General features: G+C 38.6%; 1 protein-coding gene across 3 annotated transcripts in view; it reads right to left on the bottom strand.

The window, feature by feature from the left end:
- The window catches only part of SMG1 (SMG1 nonsense mediated mRNA decay associated PI3K related kinase), a 97,767-nt gene that overhangs the window by 24,245 nt on the left and 52,985 nt on the right, over positions 1-20,537 (bottom strand). For all 3 annotated transcript variants that reach the window (XM_067706531.1, XM_067706532.1, XM_067706530.1), the window contains 20 exons: positions 19,673-19,782; positions 18,857-19,004; positions 18,312-18,471; positions 17,378-17,498; positions 13,961-14,209; positions 13,356-13,640; positions 12,063-12,207; positions 11,462-11,600; positions 10,318-10,548; positions 10,031-10,208; positions 9,206-9,367; positions 8,210-8,427; positions 7,754-7,908; positions 5,888-6,110; positions 3,182-3,428; positions 2,524-2,753; positions 1,383-1,631; positions 756-894; positions 567-676; positions 220-438 (listed from right to left, as the gene is read on the bottom strand). In XM_067706531.1, the coding sequence (XP_067562632.1) occupies positions 220-438; positions 567-676; positions 756-894; positions 1,383-1,631; positions 2,524-2,753; positions 3,182-3,428; positions 5,888-6,110; positions 7,754-7,908; positions 8,210-8,427; positions 9,206-9,367; positions 10,031-10,208; positions 10,318-10,548; positions 11,462-11,600; positions 12,063-12,207; positions 13,356-13,640; positions 13,961-14,209; positions 17,378-17,498; positions 18,312-18,471; positions 18,857-19,004; positions 19,673-19,782 (3,718 nt within the window). The remainder of the gene's footprint in view (positions 1-219; positions 439-566; positions 677-755; positions 895-1,382; positions 1,632-2,523; positions 2,754-3,181; positions 3,429-5,887; positions 6,111-7,753; positions 7,909-8,209; positions 8,428-9,205; positions 9,368-10,030; positions 10,209-10,317; positions 10,549-11,461; positions 11,601-12,062; positions 12,208-13,355; positions 13,641-13,960; positions 14,210-17,377; positions 17,499-18,311; positions 18,472-18,856; positions 19,005-19,672; positions 19,783-20,537) is intronic.

Below are 20,537 nucleotides of genomic sequence, written 5' to 3'. Positions count from 1 at the left end.
ACGGAATTCCCTGGACATGTTAACTATTTTTTTTTTTTTTTTTGGTTCCATCAAGTCTTAGTTGTGGCATGCATGTGGGATCTAGTTCCCGGACCAGGGGTCAAACCTGGGCCCCCTGCATTGGGAGGGCGGAGCCTTAACCACTGTGCCACCAGGGAAGTCCTGGACACGTTAACTATTAACCAAAAGATGACGATGACTTATTATCATTGGCCTCACCTTAATTTCAGCTACTCTTGAAGAAAAAAGGCTGCGAGTGATCTCTCGTTCCATCTCTCTCTTGCTCTGCTTGCTCTCGGCCTGCTGGCCCCCTCCACCATAGACAGCACCAGCAAACCCGGCCTCACCCCCAGCTGTCCAGTCCACCAGGGGGTCATACACAAAGGCCTCTAGCAGTGTCAGCAGAGTCTCTCTGCCACGCCGCATAATGTGTAGAACCTGTTTTCAGAAGACTTTTAATTAAGTTTTGCCACAAGTTTCCTCATTAAAATGTAGTTTTTCATTCCAAAGGATTTGTTGATTTAAACAGGTACACTAAGAGGTGTAAGAGAAAAAAAACCACATACCTGCTCACATGAAAGCCTAAAAACACCTTCTACTCCAGTTACACCCAGTGCTGTTTCAATGTTCTGTGTCATTCGAAAAGGTACTTTCTCAGGAACTCTAAGGCTTTTACCTTGAAAAGATAAATCATTATATTTTTGTCCTTTCACCAAAATAAATTCGACCCTCATATAAAAAGTCTTTAATTTTACCTTTTTCAAAGCAAACATTGTAATCTATGTGAACAACCTCTCCAGTCGTCATATCAATGAGAACATTATCCAGATGTCTATCTCCAAGGCCAATTATGTATCCGACCATAGACATGACTGCAGTGGATCTGGCATAAGACTAAAGAAGAGGGGATGGGGGAGCAAGTTAAGCATCATTAGCAAATTTCCTTCCAACATGGACTTGATTCTCTAAAATTTACAAACCTCCATAATCCTACTCCCTTATTTCTAAATAAACAGCTAGCGCTCTGCAGGGACGCTGCACGTAGTCACAGAAACTCTGCACTGAGCAACAGCATACGACACAGGTTGGTCCAACTTAATCAGTATCAGAATGCAGGTTTAAAAAAACAGAACTATTCTTCAGCCTCTCTAGTTTTTCCCTTTCTAAAGTTTTTATTCTCCTTTTCATTTAATCCATAATCCCCTCCATTCTGCCTTCATCCAGTCATGGCTATGCCTCATAAAAATAAATGTAATATAAGATTCAAATGCAGGTCTCAAACTACCAAGTCTGGAGGGAGGCAGGAGGAAGGTGAACAAGACAAGACAGGAAGCAGGCAAAGAAACAATAATACTAATGATAGTCTAAAACAAAACACATACCTGTGTGACTCTCCACCATTCATCAGGGGTGGTGCAAGATGACCAAAGCTCTTTAGCGAGGAGATTTGGGGGCGTGGCCTCCATTAACTCTTCTAATACTGCCTTCATCACATGAAGAGGCCAATCCCGTCGGGACACATCCAGACTAAGTCCAACTGCTTTCAAAGCAGGACTAATTTTACTATAATAAAGTTCACTAGGACGGGGTACAATTCCAGGATTCTGAGGAGTTTGGTAGGAATCTTGGGCCTTTAAAAAAATTTTTTTTAAGGAAAAATCAACTTTCTTTAAATAAGGATAAAGATTACCTTGAATATAAAGCAGTATTTTAAAAACTGGTTTTTCAGCGGAACTCTCTACTTAGCTAGCTAAATCTCATCCATCAAATAGCCAAGTCGTCTGGACTATGCATCTTTCTTACAATCTACATATCATTTTCTTAATTTGGTATTACTACTTTATTGAAAACTCTGTCTACTGTTATATTTTCTTGAGGTTCAATTCAAGCTCAACATCCAAGTTACATTCTTCTTTGTAACATATAATTCTGTTTAAAATTTATCACTCATTTATTGCACATATTTCATTCTTCACCAATATGACTTAATCAATGTAAAATTAACAACAGATATTCAGAAACACCTTAGACAAAAATTTAAATAGCCCTTCTCTAATTCCACCTCCAATTCACCCCCTCAGTACCTGTTCTGTAGTCTCCTAGGCCTACCTAAAAAAATCTGAAGGCTTTCAAACTCTTGCTCCTTCCCATACCTGCCCTACTTAGATTCATTTTATTTGTCTAGATGTTGGAACCTGAAGTTGTGACTTTAAAAATTTATCTTCTTATCTGTAGTACTTAGTACTACTCCTGTAATATACACTAAGCACTCAGCTACTTAGCTAAATGAATTCTAAAAAACTGTTCTAAATCGTAATAAATTTCACGGGTACAAAATAGGATGCCACAGTGATTAACTCCAAATTTAAAGTTGTGTCTATTCCTTCTTTAACTCTTATAAACTTGGAAAAAACCTCAAGGGCAGTAAGACTAGAAATATGTCACATGTAACAGAGAACAGACTAATATATATACTTGTTTATTAACATTCAAATAAAAGCACATATTTTAATTTTAATCAACCTTTTGTGCTTGTAAGGCAGCTTCCCGTTGTTGCCATCGTTTGTAAAGACCAAATAAGGGTGTGGCTCCATCCACCCACTGGATTAGGCCTGATCGAGTTCCTAGTGGTGTTACAGAATAGTGTCGAGCATGGAAACGGGGTGTTTCCTGGCGATTGATTGTAGCAAACATAGTATTTACAATAGACAGAAATTGCATTATTCTCTCATCCAGATGTAAATCCTCCAATCCTATGGAAACAAAATTAAAGTAGCTAGAGTAGGTGACCAGATGGGGTGAAGTGCAATGGGATGGGACTGGAAACATACCACTTTTTTGTGCTCCTCTCAATTAGCAACAGCAGTCAAGAAGTGACAGCCAAAGAAGCACAATGAGAGCATTAGACAACATTCTATTGTCACAAGGTATTAGATACTAGGATTATTAGCTGTACCTCAGTTGCCCTGCTTCTTTAAGTTCATAAGCAAGAAGAGAGGAAGCAATGGAAAATCATACTACACAGCCTCCAACTACTTCTATCAAAATACAGGATACTCCAGGCTATTCACAACATATAGATATTCACCTAAAACAATCCTAACACACACTCACACACACACACACACACTCACACACACAGTGTTAATAATCAGACTAATGTTCTTCTTTTAAATCTCACCTTTAAAAAGATAAGGATAGCTCTTCCCATCTGATCCGAGAAAGAGAAGTTTCTTTGGCTTGGTTTTGGTAGGTAAGATTGTGATGGTTCCACCCACACTGTGGATTGTGACAGTGTCTCTGGCTGAGACTTCTCCAGGAAGAGCAATTTCAGTGTTAGTCATGGCAGCCAGCCACGGGCTGATTTCTTCAAGACGCAAGATGTAACTTGCACGTTTCTGTGCTCTCTGTTGCAAACTCAGCATTATCTATATTTAAGATAGGAAAAGTTTACAATACCATTACAACACTTATTTTCTTCTCCATTCTATCTGCCTTAAAGATAAATTTAAAATACAAACACCTCCTGTCTAGTTCTTACATTTAATTTGATGTTACATATTCAGGCCATCCTGGGAGGGGAAACACTGGTGTGCTGATATGCTCTAGGTGATTTCTACTTTGTTCAGACCTCTCCCACCTCCTGTGTACAAATATGCAATGAAATCATAGCAGATGGAAAGAAATCACTACTGTGATCACAAAATTCAAGGCTTGTAGCAAATTCCCCACTGTTAAGCTATGTCCAATCAATGCCCAAACAAGTCACTTCAGTCTTTGCAGTAGAGCAAAAGATATAGCCAGCTATTGGCTGTCAGGTAGACACATACTTAAGGAAGCCATCTGAAAATGTGGTAACAATTTAGAGCTCTGACTACTTTAAGTATGCAGAAAAACACACAATCTCTTATAACTCACAGGAGTGGATCATGTATAGCTGTATCTCTACTTGTAGCTAACTCAATAATCTACACCTGATTTAATGAACTCTGGGCTCTGCTTTCATGTGAAAATTTTTAAATCAATCTTTTGCAACATTTGTTCATAAAAGGAAAAAGACAACTGGAAACACCTCAAGTATCCACTGACAGGACAAAGGATAAACTGTGGTATTGTCCCATAATCTATCAATGTTCAGCTGTATACAAAATATGGATGACATTAAAACAAAAACAAAAACCTAATGCTGATCCATCAATTATGGAAGTGGTAAACACATGCATGTACATACAATATAATCTCATTTATATGAAATTCAAAAACAGGAGAAGCTAAACAATATACCATTTAGAAATGTATCAATAAAAACTGTTTAAGTAAGTAATGATTAATTCAGAGCAGTGGTTGTGGAAAGGGAGATATAATTATGGAGGGACATAGGACTTCTAAAAGTTTTCTCTATGACTTATTTCACACACACACACACGGGGTTTTTTAAAAGTACTCCCCCTGGGAAGGGGGTGGGGGTGGTGGAAGGACTGGGATCAGCAGATACTAACTAGTATACATAGGATGGATGAACAACAAGGCCCTACTGTATAGCACCGGGAACTATATTCAATATCCTGGGATAAACCATAATGGAAAAGAATATGAAAAAGAATGTAAGTCTATATATATAAAAGAGTCACTTTGCTGTACATCAGAAAGTAACGCCACATTATAAATCAACTATACTTCAATTAAAAAAAAAACTATTCTCCCTGTCTCCTCCTCTGGATTTCTTGGTTGATTTACTGAGAAGAACACAAAGAAGCAAGAAACTACTGCTGGAACACGAGAAAACAAGTTTTGGCTAGGCCACACATAATAAACTTCATCCTTCATGTTAGTGCTCTTATCTTGTGCTTCTAAGGCATTTCCCCTGAATTTAGCATTTCCTCTAGTTTCCTCTATTTTGCATTTACTAGTTAAAGTCAGGTATATTTTTTGTCTCTACACTATATCTTTTAATAGTTTTTTCATTACTAAAGTTAATGAAATCAGTTAAGAGCAATATAGGAAAGGGATAAGAAAAGAAGGGATAAGAAAAAAAGCTACAAGGTAGCTTAAATAGGCTCCCCTGGTGGCAGAGTGGTTAAGAATCCTCGTGCCAATGCAGGGGACACGGGCTCGAGCCCTGGTCAGGGGAGATCCCACGTGCTGCGGAGCAACTAAGCCCGTGTGCCACAACTACTGAAGCCCGCGTGCCTAGAGCCCGTGCTCTGCAACAAGAGAAGCCACTGCAATGAGTAGCTTGCGCACCGCAACGAAGACCCAACACAGTCAAAAGTAAAATAAATAAATTTTAAATAAATAAATAAACAGGCTCCCCCAACTAGTGGTGCTGTTGCTGAAACATATGAAAACCAAAGAACATACAGAATTAAGGGGACCAAAACATAAAAAATAAGGATTCTCAAGTATTTAATTACACTAATCATCCCTCAAACAGGCTGTGCAGAATTGCTGTCAAAGAATTCCTTATAAAAATTGATGTTGTGACGTGCGAATATTTTGTCTGTTAGAAATACTGAATACCATTCCACCAAGAAAAACTACATAGGTCCAAGATTAAATTTCTTAATCTTTTATGAGAAGAATATAGCAGGCAGTCAGTATTTAGCTCAAGGCCACAGCTCCTCCTTGTCTAATTTCTTACAGTATATTCTTCCCTGGTGTGAACCCTCAGTAGATTAAAGTTTGCCACCCTAGGCCCACTCATCCTCAAATTCTTAAAAATGAAGAAAACACCTTTCTCTATATTCTTTACAAGAAACTGACCACTGGCTGCCTTCCATGGGCTTAGAAAGTTCTCTTGTGTTCTAAGTAAAAAGAGTCCCCTTACTTAAATTTTTCATCTCAGGGAATTTCCTATTTCAGTAGCATTCTTGAGATTTTTCTGTACCTCTTTAAATGGAATCCAGCTGCTTCCAGGCTTTGCAGGGTTTGATGGTGTCTTCAGTTTTTCTAGGGCATTTTCTATTGCATCACCGTAGTTATCCTGAAACCACTTTTCATGAGGTGTTTCTGCAGGGGCCGCCGTGATGCTCCTCACATGCTCCAAAGCAAACACAATGGGCTTCATCAAAGCCGTGTGCTTCTCCCGCATGATTGCAATTTTCTCTTCTCTGACCAGAAAGACGTAAAGAGTTCAATACAAACAAGGAACAATTTAATTGTCAAGTGTAAGTAAACAGTATCAAAGAATAGTCAAAATAAAGTAATAAAATATAAGCAAGGTAACTGACTAAAAACAGCATTGCAAAAAATCCAGCATATAAAAGAGGTGCCTTCTCTTTTCAACAAGTGGTGCTGGGAAAGCTGGATATCTTCTTACAAAAGAATGAAGCTGAACTCTTACCTTTTACTATATGTCAAAAAATAAGTCAAAATGGATCAAAGACCTTAACATAAAAGCTAAGGCTTTATTTAAAACTCTTAGAAGAAAACAAAAGAAAAAATTGATAAACTGGGCTACATCAAAACTAAAAAATCATGTGCATCAAAAGACATTTTTTTTTGACTTCCCTGGTGGCGCAGTGGTTAAGAATCCGCCTGCCAATGCAGGCCACACAGGTTCGATCCCTGGTCCAGGAAGATCCCACATGCCACAGAGCAACTAACCCCGTGTGCCAGAACTACTGAGCCCACGTGCCACAACTACTGAAGCCCATGCTCTGCAACAAGACAAGCCACCGTGATGAGAAGCCCGCGTACCGCAACGAAGAGTAGCCCCTGCTCTCTGCAACTAGAGAAAGCCCACGTGCAGCAAAGACCCAACACAGCCAGGAATAAATTTTTTTTAAAAAAGACTTTTTTTTTCACTCAAGAGAGTGAAAAAGACAATGCATAAAACAGGGGTAAAATATTTGCAAATCATGTGTATGATAAGGGATTAATATCCAAAATATTTAGAGAGCCCCTAAAACTCAACAACAGTAAAACAACCCAGTTCAAAAATGGGCAAAGGATTCAAATAGACACTTCTCCAAAGGAGATATACAAATGGTCAATAAGCACATGAAAATATGCTCAACATTATTAGTCATTAGAGAAATGCAAATCAAAGCCACAAGATACCATTTCACACACATTAGGATGTTACTATCAAAAAGACAGAAAACAACAAATGTTGGCAAGGGTATGGAGAAATTGGAACCTAGTTTACCACTTCCTCTACAAGTTAAACATAGAATTACTATCTGACCCAGCAAATCCACTGGCTCACACACAATTAAAAGCAGGGACTCAAACAGATATTTGTGTGGTGATAGAAGCATTGTTTACAACAGCCAAAAGACAAGAGCAACTCAAGTGTCCATTGACAGATGAGTGCATAAATAAAACGTGGTATATCCATACGATGGAATGTTACTTAGAAGTAAAAAGGAAGGAAATTCTGATACATGCTACAACATGGAATGAACCTTCAAAACATTATGATAAGTGAAATAAACCAGACACAAAAGGACAAATACTATATGATACCAGTCACACGAAGTACTCAGAATAGTCAAATTCATAAAGACAGAAAGCAAAATAGTGGTAACCAGGGGCTGGGGATAGGGGAGAAGGGAAGTACTATTAAATGGGTACGGAGATGTTCGGGATGATGGATAAGTTCTGGAACTGGACATCACACTGTGAATGTACTTACCGCAACTGAACTGTACACTTAAAATTAGTTAAAATGACAAACTTCATATGTATTTTACATTAAAAAAAAAAAGAGGCAGCTATGTTTTTGGAGTGTAAGTATATGAAAACATACTTGCGTAAGGTATTGTTGTTCTGGACTCTCTTCACCTCATCTTCCAGCTGCTGAATTCGTCTCAGGACATACATGTGTTGCTGTAACAGAACTCCCAACCAGAGCTCATCCCAGAGAACAGTGACCCTGCGCAGCTCAGCCACGAGCATCTGAACCTGCACACACGGCACATCCAAATATGCTCATCTACAAATCTACACACAGCACAGTTCTGCAAACACTGGATATTGCAAGTGAAATGTGTGCATCTTGTTCATTAACCAATTAGAGAACCTTGATCAGTGATTCTATCAGTAAAGATTTATAAAACCAATTTTGGTTATTTTAAAAGCTTTACTCCTTGAATAATATTTCTGTAACAGTTTTATGGGTTTAGTTTTTAGGTGAGTTTTTTTGGGTGGGGGGGTGGTGACAATAAAAATTTATTTTAAAACATATGAGTTGGTTTTTTTGTACCTGTAACACCATAGTTGGGTTTGCAGAGGACAGTTTATCTACAATTTTGCTGTAGCAATCCTGCATCATGGCTTGGTCTTCATTCAATCCACTTTTAGGCTCATCCTTATTGCTATCTTGAGAAGCAGGAGGACTTCCTCCCTCACACTCAGAAACTAGCAATTCTTCTCCTTGAATATTGCCAAGTAAAGTTGGAATTGCAGAGGAAAATTTATTTCCTAAAGTGAAATGGGAGAATAAGGTATAATTTGGATACTTCTCCATGTGCGTATGTTGAGTTAGGGAAAACATCAATAATGTATTTGATCCCAGAGCACTCATTTAACTAATTTTGCCTTCTGTGCACTAAGCTGACCAAAGATCATGGATATTTTGCCTTTTTACAAGTTCAGCTTCTATATTTATTAATATTATAAGCTAATAAAAGATAAATGGGGGGGCTTCCCTGGTGGCACAGTGGTTGAGAGTCCGCCTGCTGATGCAGGGGACACGGGTTTGTGCCCCGGTCCGGGAAGATCCCACATGCCGCGGAGCGGCTGGGCCCATGAGCCATGACCGCTGAGCCTGCGCGTCCGGAGCCTGTGCTCCGCAAGACGAGAGGCCACAACAGTAAGAGGCCCACGTACCGAAAAAAAAAAAAGATAAATGGGGGAAAATATAATAAATGAGTCTCAACAAATAAAGTGTTCCCCCAGCCAGAGCCCAGAACTTATTTTCCATCCTTGTCTGCCAGTTAATTCAGCTAGGTGAACCTGAGATTTCTCCAAGCCTTGGTGGGTTACTGTGAGACTGAAGATATCATGTAAAGCACACATCCTACTGCCAGACATGGTAGTTACTCACTCAATAAATGGTGTTATTATTGTTACTATTATTATTATGGAAAAATTACAAACTCTATCAACTCTGGAACATAAAGCTCAAAAAATTTTACCTATAAAACGTTGTTTGCAAACTCATTTATACTTAAAGTAGCAGTATTTTAAAATTCCTTACCTGAAGCCTGTGATTCACTACTAAGCGATATGGTGCCCACTATTGCAGGATACAATATGAGATGTGGGGAATCTTGAGCCACACGGCAGAGAAGGTTACAAATACTTTGGCGCACATACACTTCAGGGTGGTTTAAGCGTGAGAAAAGTTGTGGAATAATTCCTTCAGGATAAGAAAGAAAAATACTTTAAAGTTATTAAAAACAGTCAACATGGTGGAGGCAAAAGGATAAAACTTGATATATGTCAGCATAAGTTCCAAGAACCTCAAATTTCTCCCTGTGATAGCAAAGAACCATACACAATAGTTCTTGATTTGCAAGTTTAGTCAGGGTACAGAGCTATAATCAAAATCCTAAGCAATTCAAAAATGTTATAGAGAAATATATTTTCGTGAGTGCCTGTAAAAGAAGGCAGAAACAGACAATTTTTTCAAAGGGTATATGAAAGTTTTTGAAACTTATTCTTACCACTCTCTCCAAAATTCCTTTTGTATATAAAAAGCTTCCGCCTCTCAGCCTTCCATTTCTCTGAAAGGTGGGAGGGAAGTGGTATAACAAGCAGTCCAGAGTGTCCTATGAACTAATATAGCTATTTCATAACACACTCAAATAGTAAACATAGAGGAACTTTTTTTTTTGGCCACGCCACTTGGCATGTGTGATCTTAGTTCCCTGACCAGCAATTGAACCCATGCCCCTCTGCAGTGGAAGCGCAGAGTCTCAACCACTGGACCTCCAGGGAAGTCCAGGGAACTATTATTTTTCAACAGCCTTATTATCTTCTACCCAGAAATAATTTTTCCTGAAACATTTAAGACTATCACCTCTCCATGGCGCAGTAGGTGTTGTTTCCAAGCCATGTTCCAGATACTGCCTAAGCTCTCCAGCATGCTTCACAAGCAATCTGAGCAATCGCAACGTGGCCATCACAATCACGTCGTCCGTGCTCTGCTCTGCTCTGTGACTTAAATGTAGCCGAGGGTCATCTTCATCTAAAGGAATCTAAGGATGAAAAACAAAAGGAAAAAATAAGACAATTCAGAATACTGCTTCCATCTACGAGAAAAGAAATTTCAAATAAACTTTCCTAACAGAACACTGTGCTACCTACCTGACCAGCATTGAGTTTAAGGAAGGTAAAATATGCACTGCAAGACAGTTTGTACAGGCTGAAGATTCTATCTACAACTTTCCTCCACACTTTAATAACTCCTTCTGTTGCACTTTCATCAAGTTCTGAAAGCCATGGGCAGCTTGATATTAACTGACGCCAGATAACATCAACCATGTCATCTTCCTCATTATCTTCACTTTCTGTTATCTGAAGTGTTATATCTTCATCCTGAAGAAAAATAGGGCAAAAAAAGTTGCTATTTTTGGGCACAAATTAAAAAAGGGAGAAAGGTACGTGATTTTCCTAACATATGCAAGCATTTTCTCATTTATGAAAGACCAAAATACTCCACATTTAGTGTTATACATATTAAATCAATGTTACTATGCTTCTCTTTATGATATACTCACTAACGTAGCTAATGATGAAGGATATAAGCATTTAGCAAAGATCAAAGATTTTGATTTGGGGAATTTAAATGCTTCAGAGTTACAACATAACACTCTGCCTGCAGAGAATTACCTTACTCTCTCTACAGTACTGCACATGTACTTAACACCAGCTTTGACAGACACTGATATATGCTGAAGTCTAGAGCAAGAACTAAGTCAACACAGTTTTATCTCAGCAAATAAAATGCAAACTTCTAAAGTCTACAACTAAATACTTAATAGTTATAACATTCTAGAATTCATAGAACTTTGAGAGGGGCGGGAGTAAATGCTACAGACCATCTAGTCCGCTGGTTTTCAGCTATGGCTGTATATTTAGAGTCACCTAGTAAAACTTCAATAAACCCTCCCATCCCCAACACATACACAAACGTTCCATCCAGAATATGTGGAGAAGGGCTTAGACACTGGCATATTTTAAAAGCTTCCAAGCCAGTATTAAGAATTTCTGATCAGAAGAGCAATTAAAAGAGAAATCTACATAAAACAAACTTTGCCTTTTTTAACAGGACCCTAAGGAAATGACTTGATTTCTCAAGAAATCACATTCTTCTTATTAGAAAACTACTTTAACTCACTTTCATCTTATCAAAGTTTCATTTGAAACAAAACATTTAATCAAGTATATGTGATTTAGAACAGTGAACTTGACACTATTTCCCCCAAACACTGTATCATGTTTTCCTTGCCTGAATCCCCGCTGGCCGACAAACAGCCTGACCAAGAATACCATATACTCTCTCTTTTTCTTCTTCGGTTATAGTGTCTGGGAGCAGATTCTGAACTTCAGATTTTTCTCTAGGCAGCAGACGAACACCTTCTCCCTGACTATAAAAATAAAACAAATCATCAGTATTTCAGCAACCTAAACTTTGCCATGTCAGCAGAGATTTTAAATCTCTAGTTTGTGGGCTTCCCTGGTGGCGCAGTGGTTAAGAATCCGCCTGCCAATGCAGCGGACATGGGTTCAATCCCTGGTCCAGGAAGATCCCACATGCCGCAGAGCAACTAAGCCCGTGTGCCACAACTACTGAGCCTGCACTCTAGAGCCCACGAGCCACAACTACTAAGCCCATGTGCCACAATTACTGAAGCCCACGCCTAGAGCCCGTGCTCCACAACAAGAGAAGCCACTGCAATGAGAAGCCCGCTCACCGCAACCAGAGAAAGCCCACGCGCAGCAACGAAGACCCAATGCAGCCAAAAATAAATAAATAAATAAAATAAATTTATAAAAAAAATCTCTATTTTACAATGCATTAACTAAATTACACATTTCCGCACACGTACCTAGCATTGTCCACCACCTTTCTGCCCCACCTGTAAGCCCAACTAGCCAGCGCTGCCCAAGATTTGGCTACTTCAGGCGCCTGTGCTGAAGATAGGTGATACAACTGTCCCAAAATGAAGTCAGGTTCTCCAACTCCAATATGTACTGCCGTAGTGGAGGAAAAATAACAATGTCACATTCATAAATTTCTAATGGCATTCCCATTAACATTTTAGGATTTTACTATCTGCAAATAATAAGTTCTATAACGTTATATGGTACATAATTTGATAAAGCACACATTTGTATTATGCTTTTCTAAAAGGCTAATATGTTGAAATGAATCACTCAGCTTCCCAAGTAAGCTTAAATTATCACCCTGTAAAACACATCAATGTCTTTCATGATACTGAACTTTACGAACAGTTCAGGTGTCAGATGTGTTCTAGAATGTCTTGTATTTTGAATCTGACTGGCCATTTCCTCACAATTAGATTCAGCTTAAACATTCTGGCAAAAATGACAGATAGGTGATGAGTATACAATTTCATTCAATCAAAGATTCATGAGGTAAATATCTTTATTTCCAGTTTAGAAGTGAAGAAATCTCCTGCTATAGTGCCACTTGCCAATATGAAGATTTATAATGATCACAAGACATATCCCTTGTGAATAAAGATGGCTACAGTACATAGATTAGAATTACTTAGTAAGACCAATGTAAGTAACTACAATTCTAGGCTTCACAACAACAAAATGAACGACATGAACAAAATTCTCATGTTTCAGCAAAAAGGTTAGTTATCTCCCAATCTGTAAAACCTGGACAATGGTGCCTACCATAACAGGCACTCAAACACTGAATGAATTAACTATCCTATTTGTCGAGTATCCTTCTGTTACTAGCACTAGTGTCAGGATGTGAAACTTGAACCTTTCTGTAGTTTCTGTGCTCCACCAGTCAACGGGACCAGAGGCCACTATTCTGTAACTTTGTTGTTCCTCCTAGCATGAGGTAGAATTTTAGATATCACAGGCAGGACCTTACTGCCAGGAAAAACATCAAGGTCCATAAAAGCACCATGAACTGGGGAGGTGGGAAGTATGGCCTTGGAGGCGGAGTTCAGTGACTTCCACAGTGGCATCAGATGCTAAAGAAATGTGCTTTAGTCACTTCTGGGCAATATAATATACTAAATTTCCACAGAGACAGTTTTTGTGGCCAATTATAGCCTGCCTAACACTGTAAACTTTAAAATAGGGGGAAATAACTTCTAAAATTAATATTTTAAAGCTAATCAAACATATCCTACCTGTAGATTCGCTCTCGATCCGAGGATACTCTTCTTCCATTGTATTAACAGACGGTAGTTCAATTAGAGTGAGTATGTTTTTAGATAAAGTAGAAAGACCTGTCAAGTTCTGCTGCTGCTGAGCTCTGTAAACCTGTTTCAGCTGCCCTGAAATTTCCTTCCATTCTGCCTGGATCCATTTAGCCAATGTCAGAATTGACTTGGCAACAGCATGTTCAGCCTTGGCAGACTTGCAGAAAGATATGGCGCAGGAACTCAACATCTCCATTGCGTGTGTTGACTGGCCTATAAAAAATCAAAACACCAGCCCTTAGAAGCAAACAAATGACATTTTTTCAGGATAAAGTAATATTTTAAATTCAGTGATAACCAATGATCTCTGGAAACATTTCCTACTTTAATAAACAATAACAAAATTACCTCTTTTAAAAGCACCAAATTGCAGAGGTAAGTCAATTACACATAACTTACTCTTCAGGACCCAAATTTTCTGCAACAGTTGAAAAAAATCAACTTTTCTATTATTGCCTTACACCATACACAGTAACATTCACACACATGATTTTTATTATAGTCGCGTATTAATCATAATTCATTTTACTAACCTGCTGTATATAGCAATTTGGTTTTTTCAATGTCAAGTTCAGGCCCCCATTTTTCATCCATTTGACCTTGAGTTGATAGTTTTTTAAAATGCTGGACCAAATCCTGCGCAGTGGTGGTCTTTCCCAGCTGAACCTCACTACACTGTGCCAGCAGTCTTGTTGCAAGTGACACATTCCCCCGTTTTCTAGCAAATTTTGCTGCTGTTAGACCTAATTCCATGAGATGGCTTCTAACTGGAATTGTTTGTTCTGGAGAGAAGAAAATGTTTTATTAGTCCTTGCCTGGTCTAATCCCAGATTGCAGAGAAACATGGCCAAAAAATTTCTTCCCCAACTATTCCCTTCCCCACTACCTCCCTAAATAAAGATAATTCGTTTTTCATCATCTTTAAATCCCTAACAGCTAGCATAGTGCTTGGCATACAATAAACAATAAATGTTTGTTAAAATAAATGTATACAACAGAGTAGACAAAAGTAAAAATCGTTCAGTACAAGAAATTTAACTTTTGGGCTTCCCTGGTGGCGCAGTGGTTGAGAGTCCGCCTGCCGATGCAGGGGACACGGGTTCGTGCCCTGGTCCGGGAGGATCCCGCATACCGCGGAGCGGCTGGGCCCGTGGGCCATGGCCGCTGAGCCTGCGCGTCCGGAGCCTGTGCTCCACAACGGGAGAGGCCACAGCAGTAAGAGGCCCGCGCACCGCAAAAAAAAAAAAAAAAAAAAAAAGAAATTTAACTTTTTAGCTTCTGAATCGTTTTAGTATAAAGAGCCTAAGCCAAGGGTGAGGAATGAGGGTAAGGCTAGACCATCCCCTCTTCTTGAGTAAGTACCCTCTGCCCTTCTACCATGCCATTCTCTCCTGGTTTACTCCTACCTTTCTGAAGAATCTTTCTCAGTCTCCTTCTCATCCACTACCCATCCATTATAATTGGTGTTCCTCGGGGTCAGTCCTAGGCTCTCTACTCTACTCTGCATACTCTCCCTGGACAATATCATCTGCTCCTGTGGCTTCCATTACCATACAAATGCTGATGACTCTTGAATCTTCATCTCTAGCCCAGACCTGACATCTGAGTCCCACCTGCCTACCAGTCACCTATACTCAAGTATTTCAAAGGCACTTTAACCTGTGTTACATGGAATCCGTTTTCCACCACCCTCCAAAGCTACTTCCTTCTCTGTTTTCTCTTTCTCAGGTAAAGGCACATGATCAACTTGGCTACCTAAGCAGGTGCCTGGCAGTCATCTTAGCCTTTACTTTCAATCCTCATATCACATCTGCTTTTTTCTGTCCCTACTGCTACTACCTTGGTTACCTTTAGCAGGGACTTCAGCCTAACTGGTCCCTCTGCCCCCAGCCTTAGCCTCTTCTAATTCATTCTCCAATCTGCAACTGAACTGATCTTACACAAAGGTAAATCTGATCACTTAACTTCCCTTTCAGGCCTTCCCACTGTCCTTCCGATAAAGCCCCAACTCTGAAATTTGGCTTATGAGGCACTGATGCTTACACTGCATTCTAATCTCAATCTCATCCAGCTTCATCTCTTCCCATGCTCCCTTAGGCGAGAATTGAGAATTGAGTCATCTAAGAATCTTTTACTACTGCTGCTGGACTTCACACATGATATTTTCTCTAACTATACCAGTCTGCCTTCTTTCTCATCTCTACCCGCCCCTTGGTCTCAGCTTAAATATTACTTCCTCCCCGAGTCCTTTTCTGATTCCTAGGATTAAATCGGTGCCCTTGTTGTGCTATTTTAAGCACCATGCATGTGCACTTCCATTTAGCACACTATATTGCTGCTCCTTGCTTGATGACAATTTTCCCTGCTAGACTCCAGAATCTCTTTGGTCCTAGGAATGCAGAAAAAAGGCTTGTCTTGTTCACCATTACATCCCAACTTACAGCACAGTACCTGGCACAAAGCACATATTTTGATAAACACTTGCTGAATAAAGAAAGAAAAGTAAGGAGGAGTGAGGTTCTGTCTCCAAATGTAACTACTGGGTTACTGACTTTTTCTTCTCAGTTCTAAAACTTATTCAATATGGGAAGGATGGGAAAGGAGATGATATTTGTATTCCTATTATATGCCATGCTCTGTGCTAGGGCTTTTATATACCTTGTCTCATTTCCTATAATCCTTACAAGAATCTCATGAGTGGGGCAACCCCCATAACTGAAAAGCAAAGCGACTCAGAAGTTTAATGACTTGCCCTAAGGTCCCTCGATTTGCAAGTGTTGGGCTAAAGATCCAAACCCAGGTCTATCTGGCACTGAGGGTCCAAGTGAGTCACAGTTGCCAGTAATCACCCTGCATACCCCAGCATTGGCTTACTTAAAATTTAAAACTCAAATTTACTCGGTAACCCTAGCGACCAGATTTTTGACTAATTCTACAGAATTCTGGCAACTTTTCTGTATTAGAGCGAAAAGGAAATTGCTAATATCCCTTTAATATGACATTTCTTTCTTAAATATGAGACCTATGAATATTGATACAAATACTAATTCTCTAACTATTCAATTGAAGCATTTAAAACATTCACGGTACATTGTATCTGACAAAGAATTTGAATCCAGAATATTTAAGTCTTATGACTTCATTAAAAATGGCTAGGAGTTGAACACTTATAAGATATACAATGGCCACTATTCAAATGAAAAGATGCTCAATATCATTAATCATCAGGAAAATACAAATAAAACCACAATGAGATACTATTATATTCACTCCAGTGACTAAAATTAAAGAACCACTATAGCAAGTATGTAGATGTCATGTGTAAAATGTACAATCACTTTATAAGAAACTGCCGAACTATTTCAAAAGTTAAACCATACGACCCAACAATTCCAATCCTAGGCATTTACTTAAGAGAAAGGCAAATATATATCCACCCAAAGACCTGTACATGAATTTCACAGCAGCTTTAGACATAATAGCCCAAATTTGAAAACAATTCAAATATCCATCAAAGGATCAACAGATAAACAAATTGTGGTATATTCATACAATGTATATTCATACGATGTATATTCATACAATGGATACTACTCAACTATAGGAAGGATGGCACTACTGACACATGGAACACAGGGAACCTTAAAAAATAAAATGCTGAGCAAGAGAAGCTAGACACAGAGCATACTGTACCATTTATAAAAAAAACTTTAGTAAAGATGAGTCTAATCTATAGTGATTGGAAGCAAATCAGCAGTTGCCCAAGACAGGACAGATGGGAGAAATGACTGGCAAGAAGCATAAGGAAACCTTTGGGGGTGAGATAAGTATGCTATATCTTAACTGAATTGGTGGCTACACAGGTGAAGAAATGTCAAAAATCATGAACTATACACTCAAAATGTGTAATTATATCTCAACAAAGCCATTTTTTAAAAAAAGCTAATTACCTTTTATTTTCTCCAACAAATGACTCTGGTACATGGTATATCTTAATGCCTGCATCCACGGCCTGACATCATGCTGTTTACATGAACGCAAAGCTTCACTGAAGAGTGGGATAAGACAGTCCTGCCAGAGAAAAACCAAAACTGCTTAATGTAAACAGGCTCCTTATATGACCCCACAGGTCAGCTACTTCAGATCTACTCCAGATTTATCTATTAAACGCTCCCCTTTCTTCACTGTATCTTCTAATTACAAGAGAAAACAACACGCTAAAGAGAAAAACCTATGTTTTGCCAAAAGAAAAAACTTTTTTCAGAATATTAAGTCCAATTTATCATTGTACTTATCAATAAAGCAGTCACATTTTGATAAAAAAATAAACAGCTCATTTACTATAAAGCAGAAGCTAAGTTACAGAAAAACATAAAACTACTGCTTCATAAACAGATTCTCAAAGATTATTTCCCTTGGGAAGGGCCCATCTTCGGTTAAACTTTACCCTATTTGGAAGGAAGAGGCACAGTCTCTTCTTTTCAGTCAAATCTGAAATTTATATAATCTGGTATACATTTATGTAACCAACTCCTCTTCCAAAAAAAGGGAGGGAGGGAGGGAGGGAGGAAGGAAGGAAAGAAGGAAGGAAGGAAGGAAGGAAGGAAGGAAGGAAGGAAGGAAGGAAGGAAGGGAGGGAGGGAGAAAAAACCCTAAGCAACCAGCCATCCTTGAGATTATACATCTTAGGTTCCATCTTCCTCACATACTTCTCCAATAAAAATTTGCCTGAAAATGGAATTTTAGATTTCTGGATTTACTTACTAGCTTGTCCAAAAAATGCTACAAATGCTATTTTTAAAACGTGAAAAACAGCCTTTGTTCCACACTAATGCCTATTAATGTTCAGAAGGATATCCTGGTTAAAAATACACATATACACACCTCTGTTGAAAGTCTGCTAGAAACTGTGTTCTCCAAAGCAGAAGAGCAATACAGCTGTAAGGTACTTAGAACTGGCAGAGACTGTGAAACCGTTAAAGTAGAAAGTCTCAGTGGCCCAATAGCTATGCGGCAGGTTTGCTTCAAGTACTTCACCACGTTTCTGAAAGAAAATATTTACTGCTAATTAATAAATAAGATTTTCCAACTTGCAACCACTAAAGGGATAAGGCAGTGTGATAAGATGCTACTATACTGGCATCCAAAGTGGGGAAAGAAAAAGGAACTGCCTGCTCTTAAGTAAAATGACACAAGCAAGTCAAGATATCAATATTAGCTTTTGGGGATATAAAACTTTTAATTTTACTTAGTTTCAACCTCTGTATATTAGCAAGTGACATTCACGTATCATACGACTTCTACAACTAAAATGAAGCTATCATGACTAGCGCTGCAGTGATCTGGTAACTGTCTCACCCCCACCAATCTACACACATTTACCATAAGGTACACATAATGCATATTTACCTCCTTAGGATGACACTTACTCAGTTATAGACTGCCACTTCTGGTCTTGTTCTATGTGGTTTAAAGCAGTTGCCAAACAAACAGAACTTCTCAACAACTGAACTTCAATGGACTTCTGAAGTTCCCTTGGATCTGGACTTAACATGTTAGGAAGGAGTTTTTTCATATCTACAGAAATTGAATAAGTTCCACTAAGTTAATTCGCTTTTAACAAGATACCTTGACAGTATTAAAAAACAATCACCAATGAATACCTCCTTTCATGTTTAAGTTCATATTTAAGTTCAGGCAGTTTCATATTAAGTTCAGATACTATGATTAAGCATTTCTGGTAGCTATATAAAAATACTTCACATAAAATAATACCTCAGACCTCTCAAAATGAGTTCAAAGACTCAAAAATCAGTAAGTCAACCTACCACTTAAAGGGGCAAACACTGAATTTAGCAAGTCAACGTTAACACACAAAATATTCATAATATTAACTTCAGTATTACATTTTACAAAATGCTCCAGTTGTGACAAAGAACTTAATTAATGAACCACATCAAGATGTCAAGCAAGAAAAATATTTAAACACAACTTGCACTTTTTCAAAGAAAATGGCTAGATAAATCTCTAAGTGTTACAGTAGCCTTTCTTAGTTTGCTTAATTTGAATTAAACTATTTTTTATTTGCTAAATCAAAGGTAAAGGGAACAGCCCTAATTTTTTGCTTCACACTCTGCCCCAAAAAATGTACAGAAAAACTTCCAGATTTTCCACTAAAATATACTGTCAAACATTTTAAACAACTTGTTCATTAAAATACTTAATTTTAAAATTATCTCAAATACCTATTTTTTCTTTTGATCCTCCAGCAAGTAGATTGATATTTTCTCCTGGTAACAATTCTAATTGCTCAGTACATTCAACAAACTCTCCAGATTCAAAACTGCTTAGTGATCTGTAATTAAAATATTGGTTAGCTCGTTTTACACTCTATCCAGCCTGTGGAACCATTCAAAAATACAGAACAAATTCTAGAAAAAGAAAGCAGTTATACAGAATTCCTTTGATGAAAGTTCCTTCCACGTAGGCCACCATTTTATTTTTACTTTGAAGATGTGACTACCATCTTAATTAGAGTGGCAAACTGGAAAGTCATAGCTACAGACATTCAGTTTAACATACTCAACCCTCCATGTTTCCTTCCTCTTTTTGCAGTCTGTTATCCTTGGGGGCCCGACCAAAACACTAACAGTAGAGCTCTGCAGGGCAACTTCAACATCTAGTTCTCCCCAAGCTACCACTAAATTCCCTGCATGGCCTCACTGCTCACCTAAAGCGCAAGCCCCAGTAGGTCTCCTATTCTATTAATCTCAATCTGATATCCTACTCCTGCCTTCTTTCATTGCTGGCCTCCCTCCTCCTCTCCCTTTTCCACTGTTTCCTGGAAGCTGTTTCTCTTCTTTCAAAGAATTTTTCCTTCCCTTCTCCTCACCTTACCTGAAAATGGTACACCTCTGGAACTCCTTCCGATAGTCTGTAGCTTCAATGCCAGGATGAGGGCCTTACCCTCCTAGCAACCCACTGCTACTTCCAGATCTTGCATTCTGTTCCCATTCCTATTACAGCTGTTCTCCAACCAACATGATGATTTACAGTTTCTCAATTTCCCTCTTTTCCATTAATCTCTCATCTTTTCCCGTCCCTCTCACT

Source organism: Pseudorca crassidens, chromosome 15, assembly GCF_039906515.1.
Source record: "Pseudorca crassidens isolate mPseCra1 chromosome 15, mPseCra1.hap1, whole genome shotgun sequence".
NCBI classification, from domain to species: domain Eukaryota; kingdom Metazoa; phylum Chordata; class Mammalia; order Artiodactyla; family Delphinidae; genus Pseudorca; species Pseudorca crassidens.
Note: the sequence above shows the minus strand (reverse complement) of the source record. Positions and strands in the feature narration are given on the sequence as shown.